The sequence below is a fragment of the Chiroxiphia lanceolata genome, chromosome 2 (assembly GCF_009829145.1).
Source record: "Chiroxiphia lanceolata isolate bChiLan1 chromosome 2, bChiLan1.pri, whole genome shotgun sequence".
NCBI lineage: Eukaryota > Metazoa > Chordata > Aves > Passeriformes > Pipridae > Chiroxiphia > Chiroxiphia lanceolata.
Genome location: NC_045638.1, coordinates 88,332,600 through 88,353,500, shown reverse-complemented (window position 1 = coordinate 88,353,500; position 20,901 = coordinate 88,332,600). Strand labels below are relative to the sequence as shown.

The 20,901-nt window shown below is 41.3% G+C and overlaps 1 protein-coding gene and 1 long non-coding RNA gene across 11 annotated transcripts in view; one reads left to right on the top strand and one right to left on the bottom strand.

Moving 5' to 3' along the window:
* TENM4 (teneurin transmembrane protein 4) overlaps positions 1-20,901 on the bottom strand; it is a 601,078-nt gene that overhangs the window by 266,378 nt on the left and 313,799 nt on the right. For 6 of the 9 annotated variants that reach the window (XM_032679109.1, XM_032679110.1, XM_032679111.1 and 3 more), the window contains one exon: positions 698-907. The exons of the other annotated variants lie outside the window; for them this stretch is intronic. In XM_032679109.1, the coding sequence (XP_032535000.1) occupies positions 698-907 (210 nt within the window). The remainder of the gene's footprint in view (positions 1-697; positions 908-20,901) is intronic. 9 annotated transcript variants of the gene reach the window in all.
* Positions 872-20,901, top strand: part of LOC116782438 — a 38,979-nt gene continuing 18,949 nt past the window's right edge. Inside the window, exons 1-2 of one of the 2 annotated variants that reach the window (XR_004355239.1) lie at positions 872-1,455; positions 4,846-4,955. This is a non-coding gene — a long non-coding RNA (uncharacterized LOC116782438). The remainder of the gene's footprint in view (positions 1,456-4,845; positions 4,956-20,901) is intronic. The other variant, XR_004355238.1, reaches the window with a different exon arrangement.

Here is a 20,901-nt window from a genome sequence, read left to right as displayed (position 1 = left end):
GTCTCAGAGCATCCCAGTAGGACGGGGTTGTGCTGCTGCCTCAAATACTTACCCCGAGGGCATCCCTCAGCGCCTCTGAGAGAGACCGAACACAGACACCTTCCACTGGCCTCTGAAGAGGCCACCATCAGTACACGGTGCTGATAACACTGTCACAACTTTCAAGGGAACTGTGCATTTTTGCCATTCCTTTTCCCATCCACGCAGCCCTTGGGTGACAGGTTCTTGACAGGTTCCCTCAGCCCCTAGGCTGCACCTTGCCGCCCTCACTGAGAAGGGGGGCTCTTTGGCGAGTCTTTCGGGCAGGAGTCAATAAAACAAAAAAGGCAAACAACACCAAAATTTCACCCCATCAAAAGGGACCGGGATGCAACCTTCAACTCCGGCAAAGTTTCTGAGTGCTGCCCAGGTACCACATGGGGTGGCGCGTCCCTCTTCGCAACACCCAGCAACACCCACGCAGCAGCACGGACCTTCCCCCCAGCGCTGCATTTTTCGACCTTTACGAGGCGATTTTTAGCCCCCCTCCCCAAATTACTTATTTTTAAACAAGCCCCCCCCCCCCCGAAACAAACCAACCCAGAGAGCACACCCGCTCCCACAACCAACCTGCATCCCCGCGCACGGCCGTCAAGACAGGTACGAAAAAGTAGGTAGAGAGAACGAGAGAGAGAGAGAGAGAGAGAGAGTCACTCACCGTTGGCGGCGACACAGAGGTTTCCAGAGCCACTTTGAACTAAGAATGACTGAGGGACGAACTCTTCCTCAGAGTCCGAGCCCGCGGCCGCCCGGGCCGCGCCGTCGCCCAGCGACCGCCCCGGGCCCTCATTGGCCGGCGGCGAGGGGAGAGGGGAGGGGGACTGCGAGCGGGGGGTGGAGGAGGCGGACGAACAGGGCAGGGGGGGACCTGCGGGCCACAGACACACACACACACACACAGAGAAGGGGAGGGGGGGAGAAACACAGAAAGAAATAAAATGAACAAAAAAACACGGCAAAACACGGACAGAGAGACAATAAAAGTCGAGCCGGGGCACGAGGGAAGGCCGCCCCCCCCACCTCCCCCCACATCCCCCCGCCGCCTGCCCCAGCGGGGCAGCCCTGCCTGAGGGGCGGCCGACTGCACGTACCTGACCACATCACCTGCTGCCCCCCCGGGCTGGAGCTTAAAACTCCTACCCACACTTTAAAAGTCGTATCCATCAGGGGGTTTTGTTTGGTTGGTTGGTTGGTTGGTTGGTTTGGTTTGGTTAGTTTTTTGTTTTGGTTTTCGTTTGTTTGTTTGTTTTGTTGTTGTTATTGTTTTGGTTTGCTTGGTTTTTTTAAGGTTTTGGAGTTGGAGGAGAGCCCCTGGTGTGTGAGACACTTTGTGCCATGACATGGGCTCTCACTGCCAGTGAGTCCAGATGTTGGAGCCGGGCTGCATCTTACCAAGGGAAACCCTCACCCGACGAGGTAAATTATTTCAGGTTCCATGTGAAAAGTGTAGGGTCCTTTTAGGGATTGGTTTAACCATTCTCTTATCGAGCTTATAAAGCAAACAGCCTAAGACCTCCATCATACAGGCAGGAGGTGGAGGACAGGTCTGTGTATTGCTGTGTAGTGTAGAAGCACATTAGCAAACCACCACACTGATACAGGGCAGAAACATAGCTCAGAGCAGCATCATTTGATTGATTAAATGATGAAAAACACAGCAAATCAGGTTATAAGATTATACTTTACATAGAGCTGTGCCTACTGAGGAAGAGCTACTGACTGCAAGGAAATTCAATCAGGTACATGTAGGTTAAGTACATCCAATTGGAAAAGCATACTGTAAGCAATTAATGGTTATCAGGGTCTTATTCCAATCACATTTTTAAACAAAACTGGGAAGTCAGTTTTTCACCAAACTGGTGAAAAATGCATCAGGCAAATGTGGAGGTCAGATATGTGCGGTACATCAATAAAAACAGGGGGAATATGAACACAGACATATAATACAGGACAATGCATTTAAACATGGGCTTTTCCCCTTGCTGAAAGTCATAATGATTAATCTCCCACATTTTCCCAAATACTGAAATGTTATCATGCAAAATCCATCAAAATAAAAGAACAGTCAGCAGAAGAAAACCAGCAAACTTAAATGTGTTTCTAAAAAAACCATATTTTTAACATAACATGGCACACTACATAGTTGTACAATATTTCTTACTAAACATAACATGAACACTTTAGAGAAGGACACAAACCCAAAACAATGAAGTGGGTTTAACATTTAAATCCCCCAAAGCTGGTTCTGCTATGTTTCCTTCCACCTCGGTCATCAGTTCTTCTCATCGTAAGCCCTTGGATGTCACCTCCTTGACATATGCTGATCTTATAAATTGCTAATTATAATCAGAGAAGAAATTTTGGCATCAGAGGCAAAGCCTGGGAACCAGGGAGAATATAGGACTATACCTACGTGTGCTTAGAGAGACTTGTCACCCAAAGGAGAAAAGCCATACTTGGTGGAAAGCCTATACTGCCTCGTGTGCAGCATGCAGACCAAGGGCTGAAATTGTGAGCCCTGTGTGTTTTGTTATGATCAACAGTGGAGTCGTCTGGATCTCCTTCCTTCTGACAAGTCTCCAGGCAGAGAAGTTCCTGCTTTAGGAATGCAGCTTTTAGGGAATCTGCAGCCCACTTCACACTCCCTGACCCTTTTTATGGTGCCAAGGCTGTAATCTTCCCATTGTGCTAACTACTGGTAAAAACTGGAGAGGGACAGGGAAAAAAGGGAGCATGTGCAAGTGGATGAGCACTGCTTTCCCTGTTACAGTCCCTGACACACAAACTGAGATCCAGCTCTAACTCTGATCTGCTCTTGAAAGAGCGAAGTCTGCTCTGTGTCATCCTCTTTGTTGCAATAGAGATTTGATGAGCCCTGACATGTAACAAAGTTTAAATCAGGACTTTGATTTGCTATGCCTTCATTACAAAACGGGGTGACATGTATTTCTAATCCTGTGTAGTCAGAGGCTGAATTCTAGTGTGATGATGAGTGAAATAGAAAGAAAGTGTTAAATCAGTGCCTTCCTATACATCTGTACAGTTTTTCAGTGTATTTTGTAAGGGGAAGCACATTTTTCTAGCCATTAAGAAAAACAAGCTAGATTTAAAAAATTGTTTCAATCCTCTGACTCATTTATGCAAAGATCAGTAAAAATGCATTAAAAGGAGGTTCATGGTGTGACTACCCGACAAAAAAAAAAGAAACAAACAGTGTGGTAAATTACAGTAGAGGCCCAATGCTCTCCCTGTGTTTTGTTCAGGCAGCATGCTTGGCATAACTATACATGAATTCTCTAGTTTGAACATAAAGAGCAGGAGCAGAATGAGCTGAATTTGGAATTGTAACCCTAAAAGCCAAATGTCAGCTTTTGTCAATCCACATCAGAAAGTTTCTGCCATTTCCACATGGTTGCAGGTTGTTGGCACTTTTTTGGTATGAGCTTTCCCAGTTTCCCAGTATTACAGTTTTAGCAATGATAAAAGAAAAATAAATATGAATAAAAACATAACCAAAACCTCTTCAATTACAGCTTTGGATTTCAACAAACTGCACCACTGCAGAGTGCACACGAGAGAGAAGATCTCGTGGGTTTTCACGGTCATTACATGCACTTCCAGCAGGGAATGAGCTGACCTTTACAAGGGAAGGTTCCCTAGGAATTGTGCATACTAACCATGTTACTGAGGGCTGCGCTGCTCTGAAGAGCACTGGTGCATACCACTGTGCTCCCTGGAAAATTCCCTTTTGCCACAAACGATGGGGTGGATACAACAGGAGATTTTACCAGCTGCCGGATAAAAGATGGGCGCTAATCAGCTCTGCTGACAACAACCAATGAAAATGGAAGGGAAGCAAAGGATACCTCCCTTTTTAACAATTCAACAACTCTCTTTGTAAGCATGTGTTAAGTTGTGGATCCTTTAAGAGAATTGCCTCCTTTTTATCATGCTTGGGCAGAAAACCAAGAATTAAATCTGACCTTTTCACAAAAATTAAACTGAGAGAGAGATGAAAGCTACAAGTTTGTATCCTTCTCAGACAAGAATTTCATTGGATTTACTGCAGCTGCAGGCCCAAGTAAAATAAGCAGGATTTGGCCTGTAAACTTTCATTCCAGCTGCCAGAGCAAAATTTCTAATTGATTAGTACAAAATAAATTCGAAGCAACGCTGTGTTGCTATGGAACCTGAGCAAGTAGAAAAAGTTTCTTTGCAGTATGTGCTGTTTCTCCTTCAAAAATAAAAAACAGAAGGACTAGATAACACATTCATTATGCAGAGTCTTGCAGTTTGGAAGCTAACTCAAAGAAAAACAAAACAGATTCCAAGTATGGGCCCCTTGGCATCAATTTGTAACAATCTTATATATCTGCTTGCAGTGAACAGTCAAAACTATGTTCTTTGGACTTGAGGCAGGAATAATAGACGTTGTATGTCACTGTATGTTGCTTGCACATATTTAGAGGAAAACAGAACAGAACCTTCTATTTTATCTATGTGCCAGTACTTCAGACTAAAATTAAAAAAAAGATCAGGGGAAGATATGGTGCAGCCTCTGTAATTTATGAAAGTACTTAGGAAACACAAACTTTAGAAATAGGTTAGTACAAAGAATCTGTTTCCCAGCTTAACCGAGGAATTATGCAATATTCAGGTATCTGCTTTAAATTTAGGGAAGAGACAACCAGAGCAGACCCTAAACAGTTAGGGGAAAGTAAGACAAACAGTAAACATGCGTTCATTTTATGCTGCACATTTGGCTGTAATATTTCAGAATTGCTAGAATTACTCTGTCTCTCACAGGATTTGGCCTTCAGAGATCAAGAGCTGATTTAAAACGGGTGTATTCATGCTAGTGTGAATAGAAGAGCTGCCAGAAATACAGAACATTCAAGGAGATACTTTTAAAGAAGGTCAGTAAATTGTTTCATGAACTATATTCAGTGGATTATACTCATATGTTTATAATTTGTCCCAAAAGAGGTGAAAAAGAGTAGATATACAAACACTGACTTTTCACAGAACTGAAATGACAAAGCAACAGGATTTAATAACATTCAATATACACAGAATGGTATTATCTGCAATCAATAAATCAGTAATATCAGCTTTTTTCCCCTAATAACTTCTTCTATCAAGCTTCGTTCAAGAACCTTTAAGGGCTTTACAAGCAATAGGTATGTAAACTTTGAAATACTGTTTCAGATCTGTTGGGATCTGTTATCAGATTGGCTCCTGCAACAGTCAGAGGGCTGGAACACTTCTCCTATGAAGATGGGCTGAGAGAGTTTTGGCTGTTAAGCAGGGAGAAGAGAAGGCTCTGAGGAGACCTTCTAGCAGCCTTCCAGTCCTTAAAGGAGACTTTTAGAAAAAAGGGATAACGACTTTTTAAACAAGCAGATAGTGATAGGACAAGAGGGAACAGTCTTAAACTAAAGGAGGAGCAATTTAGATTGGATACTGGGGAGAAATTCTTTGCTGTGTGGGTGGTGAGGCAGTGGCACTGGTTTCTCAGAGAAGCTGTGACTGCCTCATCCCTGGACATAGTCGAGGCGAGGTTGGATGGGGCTTTGAGCAACCTGGTCTAGTGGAAGGTCACCCTGTGGGGCATTGAAACTAGATGATCTTTAAACTCCCTTCCAACCCAAATCATTCTATAATTCTATGAATTAGATTTTCTAGGAAGCAGACTTACACTTTTGACAGATAAGGAAACTGAAGCACAGAGATGTGTAATAATTTGACTCAAATTATCTATTATTCATCTCTAGCCACTGAAATAGTCTAAAAGGCTGTTTGTCACATTCAAAATATTTTAAATTAGCAGAAGTCCCACCAGAAAGGAACGAAGGGTGTGGGCAGAAGTACTGTCATTGTGATTTCTTCAGTTCAACAACTGCAGTAGTTCTCACATAAGATCTTTTGCATTGTCATATCACTGACAATGCCTAGCCTTTGTACTACCTCAAAATAGGAAAGTTTCTAGGATGGTACTGTGGCACCAATGTTGGTAACATTACAAACAAAAGACATCTCAATACAGCTCTGGCCTTTAAAACATGGCTGTGCACTGTGGGTTCACGTGAAGGCTGTGCAAATGATAGCGGAATGTATTCTGTAGTGTGCTGGCTGGGTGTATTATCCTGTCAAAGGAAAGAGAGTGTAAACAAATGGGTTTTTTATGTCTTCCCCTCACTTTGCATGGGAGTTTTGAGTGATTTTTATTGACATCGAAACGAAATCTTATTGATCAATATTAAAACTGTAGCGAGCCTTGTGCTGGAGAAAACCATGACCTGCCTAAACAATGCTTAAGTACCTCCGTCTGATAAAAGAAATAAATAAATAAATTAGTCTAAAACTCAGGCAGTTTCATCTCATACCATATCTGACTGCTTAAAACTGCACAAACATGAAGCAGTCCCGTAGAGCTGAGATTTTGTGTGAGAGCTGTATTTGCAAAGTGGCAAGCACAGTGGGCACCAGGACATCTGTGGATTGCTGACACACGGGACGAGGTGGGGAGGGCAGTGCCCTGCCTGCACAGCAGTGTTCGGTTCCCTGCAGAATATAAAAGGCAGTAATTTGCTCCACTAGTATTTCAGGGCATCTGAGATCCTGCTGGATTGAGGAGGGCAGTGGGAGAATATCTGCCACTTTTCAAGGTGAAGGGGAATGTAAATGAAGATGAGCCCTGGTTGTCATATGCTAGAACACTGGTTTAGCATCCACTCCCTCAGAGGTGGAGAAAGAAGGAATTTTCCTAAGGGACAAAGGGCATTCATGCCTTGCTCATGGCAGCATATCAAGCCTTTCCAGTGGACAGCAAAATACACACCCCTGGAAAAAAAGCAAGCTGAACTAGTTGTCTGGAAAAATGTGTCAGTGAATCATAGGAGTAAGGAATTGTTGCACAGATTTATTGCTGCTCTTTAACAATAGGTGGTCACAACATTCTTAGTTCAACAGGGAATATATATCTTGTGTTTAGAATTGATTAAAAAAGCAGTCTTAAAAAACTTCTCTTAGTTATTTATATGTCCTGAATTTCCACCTGCACTTATGTTTATTTTATTTAATTTAATTTTGTGGTTTTGATTTATAGTTATAAAGCCAGAGGGAAAAATGAATGAAACAAAGGGGACAAATGAATATCATCTTAACAGGAAAAACCTGGGCAGCTGCCATGTCACCAAAATTAAGAAATGAGTAGTTGTGCTTTGAAAATGAGAAATAATCATATGCCCTGTATGAAAACTGGCATATTGGGGAAAAAAAGGCCATGTGAGGTTAAGAAGGACTGAATAAATTCACCTGGGCTGAAGTGGACTATGAAGAACACATGTTACATGGACTTCACCTGCCTTGTGAGTGATTTATGCTACTCTTCCACAATGTGTTTTTTTCCTCCCCTATGCTGTGAAGTTAGGCAATGTTTTTCTTTCTCCATTTGCTAGGATAGTGCATTTCCTATCAAGGCAGTTCACAAAGTCACTGTTTGCAGGGACTTGTGAACATTCTGTCAAGGGCAGACCTCGAGCAGGCCCTGCTTTGGGTGGAAAACATCTAGAATGGCAGCAGCTCTGTAAGGAATGATGCGATGCTGGGATATATAAAAGCACAGTGGCTGAATGCCTGTTATCTGCCTCTGTCCCAGCACAGATCACGGACTGAGCATTTGGGCCTTATCCAACTATTCCCAAATGAAGCAGAAGGTAGAAAGGGACAAGAAACAAGGCAGACCTCAGATCTCCTTTCCCCCAGCTCCTGAGGTTACTAACCTGACCCAAAACAGCAGAAAACAATTATCCATTGAGCAAGATGGAGAGGAGCAGGGAGGAAATTGTTCCCTTCTGAAATACAGTTCCTCCGGGGCTTGGGGTGCTCTGGAGCAGCACAGCCACACTTATAATTTTTTGCCAACAGAAGAAAATAATACGGCAGATTTTCAGAAAATTACACGGGCAATTGCCCGAGCCGGATACTCAGCTTGCTCATTTGTAGGCACAACAGTAGAAACAGATTGTGTAAATTAGCTACACGATTTTCTACAACATCCATCTCCAAGGCTGAAATCGTACTGTTATTTAAAAGCACAAACAGGTAATGTAATTTCCAAGTATGTGGGAGATTTCTTGTATCTCTTTCAAAATCAAAGAAATAAGGATCAAGAAAGAAAGACTCTCTCCTGATAGAGACAGTATAAACAATCCTAATCACCACAGAATATTTATATCATGCCTTGTGAAATATTTATGCAAGTAATTCACATCATCTAAAGTTTTAAGAAAAATGCAAGCCCCTAATTGTGGATCAGCATTACAAGAGCTTCTGCAGCTTTACTCAAATCCAACTTGTAAAAGAATAATGTAATTAGTAGGCAGTCTGATGAGCTGCCTATGAAGTTGCCTCTCTCAATCTGACTCTAATGCTCTATCTGATCCAAAACACCCAACATAAAGTATGGGGTTATCTGAAAATGATTACATGCAAATCTCCTAAAAGGTCCATTTCCCTGTATTTGAACACCAAACTGTAGGCTTTACAGAAATTGCTTTCTCTAAGCTTAATGTTAACCAAAAGGTTTACAATAGCCTTGCAAAACTTTTCCTGATAGGCTTGTTCAAGGCAAAGAACCTTGTCATGCTCCTGTTACCCCAGCAGGGAAGAATTATTAAACATGGGCCACTGCAAGGTTTTTTTACCTCCTCCAGCAAATAAAATTTACACAAATACCTCTTATGGTGGTTGGCAGTGATTTTGTAAAATTAACTTTTAAGTAATGCCAGAGGAGACAAAACCATAGAGTGCTAGAAACCAACCAAAATTGCATGACGTTAGAGCCCACCTACCAGGGAGCAAAACTAATTCATCCTACAGCCAAAGCACCACAAAATCAACAAGTTTACCTCGTGATCAACGATACATGCTGTGACTGTCCTGGCTACTGGTGATGGGTTCTAGCACACCTTGTATGTAAAACAGTACCTGACGAGTAACTATGCTGTTAAGGAATAAAATGTGTTTTTCCACCTGTTAACTAGATAACCACAAATGAGCATCTCTTGAAAGGAATGAAGGTTGCAGCTGTTAAGAGAAATCCAGGAATTGTCTGGGGAAACAGAAGGGTAATATGTCATTGTTCAGCATAGTCACAGTAGGATCTGCCAGCAATCAGGGAAAATACAGCTTTATCTTCCAGAGGAGACTTATTCTGTCTCCAGTTTGAGTTGGAGTGTCTCATTTGTCTTCACTGACTATACAGGGAGCCTTGGGTGATCTTCACTTGTGCATAAGTGAAAGTGGCATGAACCTTGGGTTTAATGTCTAGAACTTGCCTGAAGGTAAGGTAATCTCACTGAGATGTTTTTTTTCAGTGATATTTTGGTTTGCTCTGTAATAGCTAATCCATAATTGCCCCATCATATGTGCAGACTTAGCACTTCCCTTCCAAGCTCATAGACAAAGGTGCTGTGTAGCAATGGAAATGGAGACTGAACACACAGGCAGCTGAAGATAAAGGATTCACAGAAGAACTCTGAAGAAATATTATTTTATGCTTCTCTTGGGGAGAAACATAGTCTGCCTGAGTAAGTACATTCCAAAGAAAACATATGACTGCAGATCTCTGGAGTATGACAAAGGGGTAGGAAAGGTATACTGCAGTAAAGAACTCTACCTGCCTATCCATAAGTGCTCTTGCGAGGAAATTTGGGGTGAAAAGAACGTTGCCTCGATACAAAGATTGCATCTGCTTTTATTATTGTTAAAATTACTGTTGACTCTGGATTTCTACGCTGCATAAAATTAATGAACTTACACTTACTAGGGCAGTTTCCTCCTGATCTCAGCCTTTATCCCCATGAGGGTTGGATGCTTGCATACTTAAAATTGTATGGGAGTTGTTTGCCAGTAACTGTTATTCTTACATCCTAGTCAAACTCCCTTAATTTTGGGAGGACCTTTTTTTCCAATGCATGATTTCAAACAAAGCAAACAGCCTCTGTGCAACATCTAAGAGTCACAGTTCAGAAGATCATTTTCTTTCTTCAGCTGAGAAAAGAGATCAAGGCAATTTAGTACTAAAACACTCTTCATAGATCAGCTTCTAAAGGGATCTGATTAAGAAGAAAGGTTCTTTTCCATCTCACTGTCTGTGAGCTAGCCCTGGGGCTCTGGACTTGAAGACAGTAGAAAGCGTCTACTGCTCCTGTGGCTCCAGAAGAGGCTCCTGCAGAAGCAGAAGCAGAATGGCTGCACCAAAATGCTACTGAGACTCAGTTCACGTGCTCTAGACACAAGCAGCAGAGCACGGTGCTGCGCTAGAGGGGCCGCACAGCGCTCTGCTGCCCTGTGCCAGCCTGCAGCACACCTACGTCTGGATTTAGGCACCCATGCTGATAGTGGGTGTAATTCCTTTCTGGCTTACCCTGAGAGAGGCCCACTGTGTATCCTGGATGAGAACTCTTCAGACCTGTCTGATCTGATCCTTATGCACTGGATTCTCATTTGTCATCCACCTCCTGCCCCATGTGCATTTGAATCTTGCACATACACTTTGAACTGGCACAGCTCATTCAAAACAAGACCCATCCTGCATCTTCCGGTATCTTCAGTCAGTTTTGTCTATTTATTCTGCAGGCTTTTCAAGGCGTGGACTACTTCGCCTTGTGTGCATGTAAAGCAGGCAAAACTGCAGAACTTTGATCTTGTGTTTGGTCATTAGGTGTTCTTACAATGCAAGATGTAAGAGTAGGGAAGCTTTTGCTTGAGTAGCTGTAATTATTGTGGAGGAGAGCTGTGCTCAATGTTCTGTAGGCAGTGAGAGGCTGAGAGTGTCCCTTTGCTACAATCTGCAGGCAAGACAAGTGTTGCATTTGCAGGGAGGTCAGAGTAGAGAGCACACACTTACTGAAAAAGATGCAAAGAAGATGTGCATCCCTCATTGCTCTAATCCAAACTTTCCCCTTATAAACCTACACTTCAGCTTTGTTTTCCCAGAAACCTTCCTGAATTCTTGCTGAGACAAAGAGCCAAAATACAGCTATGCGTCTGTAGGTGATGCTCTTCCCTCCTGGGAAAGATTACCATTTCATGGAATTGCCCAAGAAGGCAATGCAGGAATATGAGAATACTGAGCCAGAAAAGTTGGTCTTGGACCAAAAATTGTGATTTGCTTTCCATTTGTTTCAGGCTTAGAACAACATTAGAAAGTAAAGACCAACAGCCGTGCACAAGAAAGAAATGGATAGAGACAATTGTTCAGGTTATTGAATGACACTTTCAGTCCCCAAAAAAATGGGAATCATCTTTTTTCCTCCAAAATTACTCTATGTCTCTCAGCAGGCAACAGAACAACTTGCAGTGCCATAGCAAAAGTTTTTTCTCCAAAGCCTTGATTAATATCTTTAAAGCGGCAATCTTAGTACCTTAATCATTGCTTTACTGACTTCTACCTTGCAAGTAAAGAATTTTTACTTTGACTTTTGTTCAGTTCCCTATTCAGTGAAAAAATATTAATTTTGTCAAGTCACTATAGAAAGATTGATCCCAAATAAGAGAGATTTTCTGGATAGAGGGAGGGTAATGATAATTCAAGACACATTGCAGGCACATGAGAATTGTTTATGAAAAAATGTTTAAAAATCCCAGTAGTTCAGAGAAGGGTGGGCTATAAGCACCAGAGCTAAATACAGGGAAAAAGTATACCTGGTGTCATTCACTGAACAGTCTCTCTGTCTCTCATTTCTCCCAGCCTTTGTCTGGTTTTTTTGAGTGATGGTTAAAGGAATTGGTTATCTTCAAGAAAAAAAGCTCTTTTAAAAAGATGAGAGCCATATAAGAAAATAATTCAGTGATTGGAAATATGGCACCTTAACCCATGTGAAAATGTGATACAGGTTTTGCCAGAAAAGAACACACTGCTGGTCCACCTGACTTACTATCCCTTCCCCACCACTAGCTGATTCCAGCAACACAGTGCTCTCATAAACCAGTTAATTACACCCAATGGTATAGGGGGAAACTCTTTCTAATACTGCATAGTAACCAAAGCTGTGCAAGGAAGCAAGATGGCTAATAGACCTTATTTTTTCCTGACTGTTGAAACAGTATGTGCTATGTGTATTCCAACTCATTGGTAATTATTTTTCTCAGGTGTTTGCCCCAGAACTAACATGTAACAGGTAGCTTTGCATGCTAGGGATGAAATATCCCCTGCTTTTCTTTTTTAAATGTAATAGTTTTAATCATGGTAAAATGCTAATGGAGAAGAGAATCCAAATGTTTTGGGTGACAAAGAGCCCTTACTGGTTATCTTGTCCATCTCTAAGGTAGTTATTCACTGTAGCATAGAAGTCCCTTCTATAACAAGTTTAATTTTAAATTCCTGATCAATTAGTCTGGGCAGCCTGTTCCAGAGTTCTGGAGGTCCAACTACGCCCACTCTTAGATGTGCTTCTGTTATACTGCACTGAACACTCTTGAGTAGGCTAGTGAGCAGACTCAGGAACGTAGTGGTCTCTTTTATCTCTAAATTTGATGATTACCTGCCTCACCTCTTTGACAGGCATGCCCTTCTGTACCCTATTCAATAGTTTATACAGCTATTTTCTTTCTTATGATTCTTTTTGAACTAAAGACCCTGATCTGCAAGCACCGTGCAGACCCAGCTGCCTTTCATCAGTACACATATGTGTCGGCCAAATGCCTACAAGTGGAGAAGCTCTGACTATACAGTCCTTGAAGCACTTCTGCAGACATTACAGCAGTTCCACCACACTTTAATGAGCAACTCTGGCTCAGTTTTGTCCTAATTTTTACCTTTTGTGTATCTGCACGCACACTCATATGAGCTATGTTTTCCTCATGCTCTTTTAAATTTTGATTGAGCAGCATTTATATGCACAGAAAAGAGGCTCTTTTTTCTCCTGGAAAATTTTTCAAGTGATGCTTTAATAAAAAAAAAACAAAACACAAAACCAAAAAAACCCACACACAAAAAAAAGCATGAAAAATAAACCCTTGAAAAATCTAGAAGTGGAAAGAGCTGTTCAAAATGTATGACCTTTTTATTTTATATATGATCAGTTGCCTTCAGTTCATAAAGTGTTAAAAATCAAAGGAGAAAGCAAAATCAATGCAAGTGATTCTGGGGAGATTTCTGAAGTCCCGAAGGTCAGCAAACTTGATCACTTCTAGGAGCTGTCCAGTTGCATAGGTTTCCGTGCTTAAGTGTCTTGCTACTTAACCTGCTGGTTCCCTGATTTTTTAACATTAAAAAGAGTTATCTATATATACAGAGAGAGAAACACATCTGTTGCCCAACCTTGATGACATAAAGAGCCCCCTTAAATCCTCAAAAGGCTTAAAAGTAGCTAATACCACCCAAATTGAGTGGAGCCTGGAATCAAGGTTTCCCACCTCTTGAGGAAAGGCTCCAATTCCTAAATTATTTCAGAACACATCAGTGTTATAATCACACACTCATCATCAGAAGATGGCATCAAAGACTGGCACTCAAACACTTCCTGTTATTTCCACTGGAGGACTTAAAGGGATGCACGTAGCAACACAGACGTGAGAGACATCCAAGCTTCTTATGCCATCAGGGTGGGAAGGGATTCCCTATGATAGATTGACTCTGCTTGTCTTCAAGGCCATCTATGTCCTTCCACTTCCACCTCCACACACAATGTACAAAAAGCAGAATTTGGATGGCTTTTCCATATAGACTGGATTTCTTTCAAAATATTTGGGACCAAATGTCCCAAATTTCTTCAGATTTCTTAGACTCCTAAGTTACGTGTGATTGAGTATGCATAAAAGCCACAATTTGCAGACCTAGTCCTCAGAGTAAAGAACCAAAACTCACCTTTCCTTTCTTAAAAGGAAATGCTGAAATCATCAAGTGTTTTGGCCCTGACAGAGAGCACATCAGGTTTTTTGGGTTATGCTGGAGCTTGATTTTTTCATGGGTGCAGAGAACCCAGATCTTGTGGTGAAGACAGTAAGTTTCTTTATATAATCAAACAAAGTTATATCTAAGAGGCAATGCTTGAAATTTTAACTGATATAATAATAAACATGAGTTATTTCCAAATATATTTTAAACTATCAGGAGTCATCTGCACACAGACTTTGTACAGAAAGAATGAATTGTATTTTTAGTGTTCTTGCCTGAAAAAAGCTACTGTCTATCCCTGTGCCTTGGGCATAAACTAACTACCACATGCCCATGGGAAAACAGCATACCTTTGGAGATGCTTTAAGAAAAACAAAAGCTCATTGCTTCCTGTCATAGACTCAGTGTGTACAGAAGCTACAGTAAAACTCATTTACATTTGAATTCTAGCCATGGATAGGTAAAGGTGCTTCTGAGAGGTGCTGTGTCTGAAGGTTCCTGAAGGCATTCCTTATCTAAGGCTATTTCAAAAGCAGTTCTGGTTGGATCTGTCTGCTGGTCCACAATAATTGTGCTGCCTTATGGTTTTTCTTTCTTTCTTTTCTTTCCCCTTTACAATTTCTTATATGCTGAAGCTGATGTAAGGATAAATGTGAAAAGGCGTGACATTTCCTTTTTGTTAGATGCTTGTGATTTCATTATGCGTGTCCCTGAAGGTGGCTTAACCAGCACCTGGTGCTATTTGAGTATTCTGGTCTTCCAGTCAATGAAAGAGTCTCTGGAATCAGGGAGCAATAAAGCTATTTCATAATCAAAGTAGTCATTCTGGTGTGAACATTAGAAGTTCTTTCACTCACACACACACACACACGCGCACACACACAAACAGGGAGAAAAGGATTTGATAGCCATTATTCTATGCCATTTACCCTGCAAAAATATATACACTCATCCAAACTCTGTTATAAAGTCTCAGCAATTTCTTTAAACTTGCACTTAGCTGGGAAGTCTGCTCTTTCTGTTTCAGATTTGAAGAAAGCTTGTCTACTTTTTCCAAGTATATCACTTCTAATAAAAGATACTACCTGTGCCTGTGTTTTCTTGACTAACTTGTCAGATTATCACACCTACAAAAAGATGCCACTAGGCTGATATTTCAAGGTCTCAAATGACATACAGATGTTTGCTGGCTCATTTTGAGAAACAACTTTCTACTACAACATAGGTTTTATAACTGTATTGGTGACACGTATAATCGTTTAAAGCTCTTCTGTTAGTAAAACACCAAACAGATTTCTCTACATCGTCCTAGTTTTGGTGGGGAACATTCACATCCAGTAATAAAAAGATGTGAAAACCTGATGTGAATTACATGGAATAAACCTATTATTTAAAATATAAGAAAATCTAACACAGTCCCAAGCAGCACAGATAAAAAGAGAAGGTCAGGAATCTGAATGTATCCATTTATGGACAGATATATACTTTTAACATAAATTTAATTTTTGAACTTTGCTGTATCATATCACTGATACCATCCATGTGAGCAAATAAACATAGGCAACAGGAGCAAAGGCCATTTGGACTACTTGGAACAAATGGGGAACTGAAGCCTGAAAACACAAAGAGCAGACTAGAAATTGAATCTGCTGTGAACAAAGTGGGGAAGACAACCAGGAGCTGCTAGGAAATCCTACAGGATATGGGGAAGAGACAAATAGATGGGAGAGTTTTGTGTGAGACTGCAAAATAAGATATAGAGAAAAGGAGTTGGTGAAATAATGGTGATGAACTTGGCCATTGGACCCACAATGGGAAAGCATAGCTGTGCAAATGATTTTCCATCTGGCTTACTCAATAAAACATACATATGTTCAGAAAATGTGTCATAGGGAAAAAACTTCAGCTGCTGTAACTTGTGAGCTAGGTCAGGTAGAAGAACAGAGATTGGACTGCTGCTCAAAATCTCCACAGCAACAGGCATATCTGCTGTTTTTGTTAGTGCTTGGTGGAAAATGGAAGGGCTAACATTTTATGTAGAGAAAGCAGTTGTGTCTGATTGTACGCAAATGCTAGTTTAAAGCTCAAACAAGCACAGATTTTCCCTAACTGTGAAAACAACTCTTTAAGTCATTAACTTTTGTGGTTCCTCAAGAAACAGGTATATTTAAAATAATTTCAAACTTGCTTGGTCATTGTGAAAATTCTTGCTGATTTTTGTAAAATAAACAGAATTCAAGGTCTGCTTTTGTTGTGCGCAAAGGTCAGTTGAGGAACAGGAAAGGTTTTGTGATGTATTCCATTCTTCTTTCTTACTTGCTGTTGCTGTGATGCTGTGGAGCCAGCCAAGAGATGAATTAATGAATATCTCCTTTACACTTCCTATTTTATCCTTCTCATTGGTTACAAGGTGAGTGTTAGACCGTGGACTGATGGAACTGGCGTTATAGTTTTTGGAGCAGTGCTTTTCAAACCATTACATTTTCCCGATCTCATTTGTTCATTAATTCAGCAGTCTCTTTCACTATGGCCAATGCTAAAATCCATACAGCAATGATACAGCTAGCAAATTGCACATTGCTGTGTAGGCAGGAATTTCTCCCTTCAGATCCCTGGTAAGTGATAAGCACATGCCCTTGAGCCTGAGTTTTTTGCAAATTCCTGTTGTATTATGCAAATCTCTAGAACTGATTAGAACAGTTTCTGAATAACAGCATCTTCTGCTGCCACCTGTTCACTAAGGCCTTAGGAATCACTGGAAGAAACTCAAAATCCAAACTCCATTTCCAGATTTGTGCAGCCGAACAATTTATCTGACAAACTGATTGACAGAAGCAAGTTTGCTTCTTAAGAGGAGAAAAACAGATGAACAGTAAAGCTACCAGGCCAAAATCTTCCAGTGAATCAAATAAGGGCACAACACTTCCCCTGATTCCTACCACAGGGCTCTATCCACTTGATCATCCCATTTGCTTAAGAAACTTTAGTATTATTAGAAAAAGAGGCATTGAGGTTGAAAAGAAAGTAAATTAAACCAATCTACCCCTCACACCTTGGTGTTTAATAGAAATCTGCAATGAATTGGTGTGTTTTGTGAAAGGTCTGTTTTAATAAAACCTGCCTTCATCTCAAAAGGGAGTAGAACCAGAGTGAAATGAACACTAATAGTACCAGCTTATCGGCTACTCTGTAAAATCCTATTTATAAGTCTATGGATGCTAATTAACTGTCTTGCAATGGCAAGCAGAATTGTGTGTTATTCCCAAATGAAAGCATGGAAAGTGTTAAAGAAGACACCACATTGATTAATGTCTAGCCAGGTGTTTTGTGTACCCAAATTCTTCCTTTCTGACAACTTTTTCCCATTGTTTTCCCTTTTTATTAAGAACTCGTATGAACTCTCTCAGCTATTTTTTTTTTTTTTTAAAAAAAAGACTGCAACTTGGCAATAGAATCATGGAATTATAGACTGGTTTGGGTTGGAAGGGACCTTAAAGATCATCTAATTCCAACCCTCCTGCCATGGGCAGGGAGACCTTCCACTAAACCAGGTTGCTCAGAGTCCCATCCAGCCTGGCCTTGAGCACTTCCAGGCATCCACAACTTCTCTGGACAACCTGTGCCAGTGCCTCACCACCCTCACAGTGAGGAATTTCATCCTAATATCTTATCTAAACCTGTCCTCTGTCATTTTAAAGCCATTACCCCTTGTCCTGTCACTCCATGCCCTTGTCAAAAGTCCCTCTCCAGCTCTCTTGTAGCCCCTTTAGGTACTGGATGGTGCCCTAAGGCCTCCCCGGAACCTTCTCTTCTCCAGGCTGAACAATCCCAACTCCCACAGACTGTCTCCACAGCAGAAGTGGTTCAGTCCTCTGAGCATCTTCCTGGCTTCCTCTGGACCCACTCCAACAGGTCCTCATGCTTTTTGAGTGGTCCAGGGCAGGTGGAGTCTCAGGAGAGTAGAGTAATAGTACAGTGAGCATCTAAGGTTGTGTCAGAGTCTGAGCATACCAGAAATCAAGCAGTAGCTTGATAATAAAGTGGAATGAGTGCATTTACAATTGATCTCTGAAGAGAGATATTATCTGATAATGGTGTTAAAAAAACATATGGTCTTATGAAAAGACTTGTAGGTAGAAAAATCTACTATAGGAAATCCATTTGTATTTGTAAGCCACATGACAGAAATGTGTAGTTACAATGTAAGACTGATGGAATAGGTTTAGAAATTGTCTGTGAGATTCTCAGAAGGAGGTGGAAACACACAGCTGGCTTCAGACAGGTCAGCTCTGGAAATGAAAAAGTTGTGAGGATATGAATGGGATGCTTCCCACCTTCCCACAGTGTGTCTCTGAGCTTAAAAAGCAGTCCTTGGCTCTCTAGGATTGGACTGGACTTGCCAGCGCAGACTAGAGCCATCAGAAAACCAGAGGTACTCTGACATGATGCATATAAGCTTAGGCTTCTCAGGTCTCTCAAGAAGAACAGGCTTAGTCCTTCAACATGTGCCTACATACTTTGCTGGATGAGGACTTGGGAGGAGGTGAATGTCTGCAATCCTTAGTTTGAAATCCAGCACTCACAAGTGTGAGCATCTGAGCTTTGCTTGCCATGTGCAAAATGTGTATCACACGTTGACAGAGCTGATTACCAAAGGTCATTTTCCACATGGACCATTCTCATTGATTTTAATCGAATTACTAAGAGTATAAGGTGTTATTTAATGAGACCCAGGGAAGAGGTGGTTGGAAACCACAGTATCCCAGATCCTGTTAGCTGTGTTCATGAAGAGGTACATTTATTCTGTGAACAACTCCACTGAAATCAATGTGCATGCCTGCAGAATACCTCTTTGACCAGCCTGATTTAGAGAAAAACAACCTGGCTTCTTTGGATGAGAAAAGTTGCATAGAAGTGTAGCATTATTTTTATACCCTTTCTTATTAATATATTAAACTCCACATCATTCTTCAGGGGAGATGAAGCAGACCAATGTTCAATACAACTGTAGGTTACAATCACCTGTGTCATTCTCTCAGATAGATGGCTTTTACATGGTGTATCCTGGACAGCCAAAATATCAAGAGGGTGATTTGTCTCTAAATTATGGCTGTTAGTAATTAATCCTCTTTTACTCTGGACTTGAGTGACCTTTATAAAGAAGCGGTTTAAGTTAAAAAAAAGGGGGGAAAGAAATGAGCCATCTCTCCACAAACATATACACTTTTGTCTTAAACTTGCAGCAAGAACTATGAAAAGAATAAAAAAATCTACAACTGACTCAAAATATAGCCCAGAAGATGTATACTAACTCACTTCTGCTGTATTTGAGGATAAAAGACTTTCCTGTAATGGCAGTGGGAAGCCTGTGACCTCTCCAAGGCTTGCCAAAATTAGGTCATCTCTGTGATAAACTGCTCAGTCCTGCATTTCCATCTTGAAAAGTTTCCTGATGAAGTGAGAAAGAAAATGTCCGGCCTCTGTAGATATGGTGTTTCTTAAAACCTTGATCAAAATCAAATGTCTCCCACTCTTTATTAGGGACGTTAAACAGAAGCAGCTGTGCGAGGGACATGCCGGCTGTCAGCATGACCTTCGGAACTGGTACCTGCTCACTGGTAATTACACAACGTTGGCTGTTTATCATATGGAAAGTGAATCCAACACCTTGTAGGAAATACCTTTGAGGAAACAGAGTCATGATGAAATGCTGCCCTGCTTTGTTTCTGTGGGTGAATTCTAGCATTTATAAAAATAAACTACTTCCATGACAGATAAAAAACAGACATGATTTTTGTGCAGACTGTTTGGGGTGAGACATCTCTGCCTGTTTGTGTGATTGTCTTACTTGCAAATTTTTGGTTGAGCCTTTAGTTTTGTTAAAAAAGAGAGGAAACAAACTACCACTCTGAAGCTGTCCCAAATGTGTGGAGAAGGGCAACTTGTTACCTTAGTTTTTTAAAGAAACACACATATGAGAATATGTAGAATGATTTGTGGTGAAACTATCCTTGTGTTTGGACTGCCCTCTTTTTTTCATGGTAGGCAATTCGGGTTTGGCTGGGAAGGTTAAGTAGGGAAAACCCTATTTCTGCAGTATTTATTTTTTCTCATCTGAAAATCTGGGAGCTTATCTAAAGAACAGTGGCGACTTCTCTTTCAGATATAACAATCTCTTCTGTCTCAGATTCGTTATATGTGATTTTAAGCTCCATCTAATTGAGACTGCCTTATCTATGTTATTCTTAGAAACCAGAAGTTAATCCGTAAGAGCTACAAGTTTATCTTTCCCCTTTCTAGCCACATCTCAACTCGAAAAAGCCCATGCCATCACCCTGCCTTGCCTCATTTATCAAAATAATACAGCCTCTAACCCTTCTGGAGGAACACAATGTGAGATACGCACGGCAGACACCACATTCCCAGGACTCTTCTGGAGGGGGGGGGAGAGAGCTGTGTGCCTATACTGCATCCCTGTGGTTCCCAGGAGGTTTGGTTAGGTGGTTGAGACAATTGTATGGGAACGCAGCGTGATGGGAGATGTAACAGCGTGGTAGAACTTGAACCTCGTCCTTATCCCCATCTGAAAGCCTGTGCCCAGGGAGGATGACCGGAAATTATCACCTCTCCATGGGACCCAGAAGACTAAGATGGTGTCTGAGTACCAGTTCCCAGACCTGCATTTGGTGCACAGAGAAAGCCCATCCAGCTTCTTTCAGGAAACCCAACGTATTCCAACCTGAGCCAAATGTCCACATGGTAAATGATTACATTAGGTGTAAAGGTTCCCTTAGAGAACTGAGATCTGTGTTTATTTGCAGAATAGGTGAGGTCTGCTATTAGGGTTAAGTGAGGCAATGGGATGTTTGCAGGAAAGTATTTAAATAGTTGTGGTTCAGTGAGTGCAGATTCCCAGTAAACACTGTAACAGAGATGGATAAAAAGGGCTGGGAAGG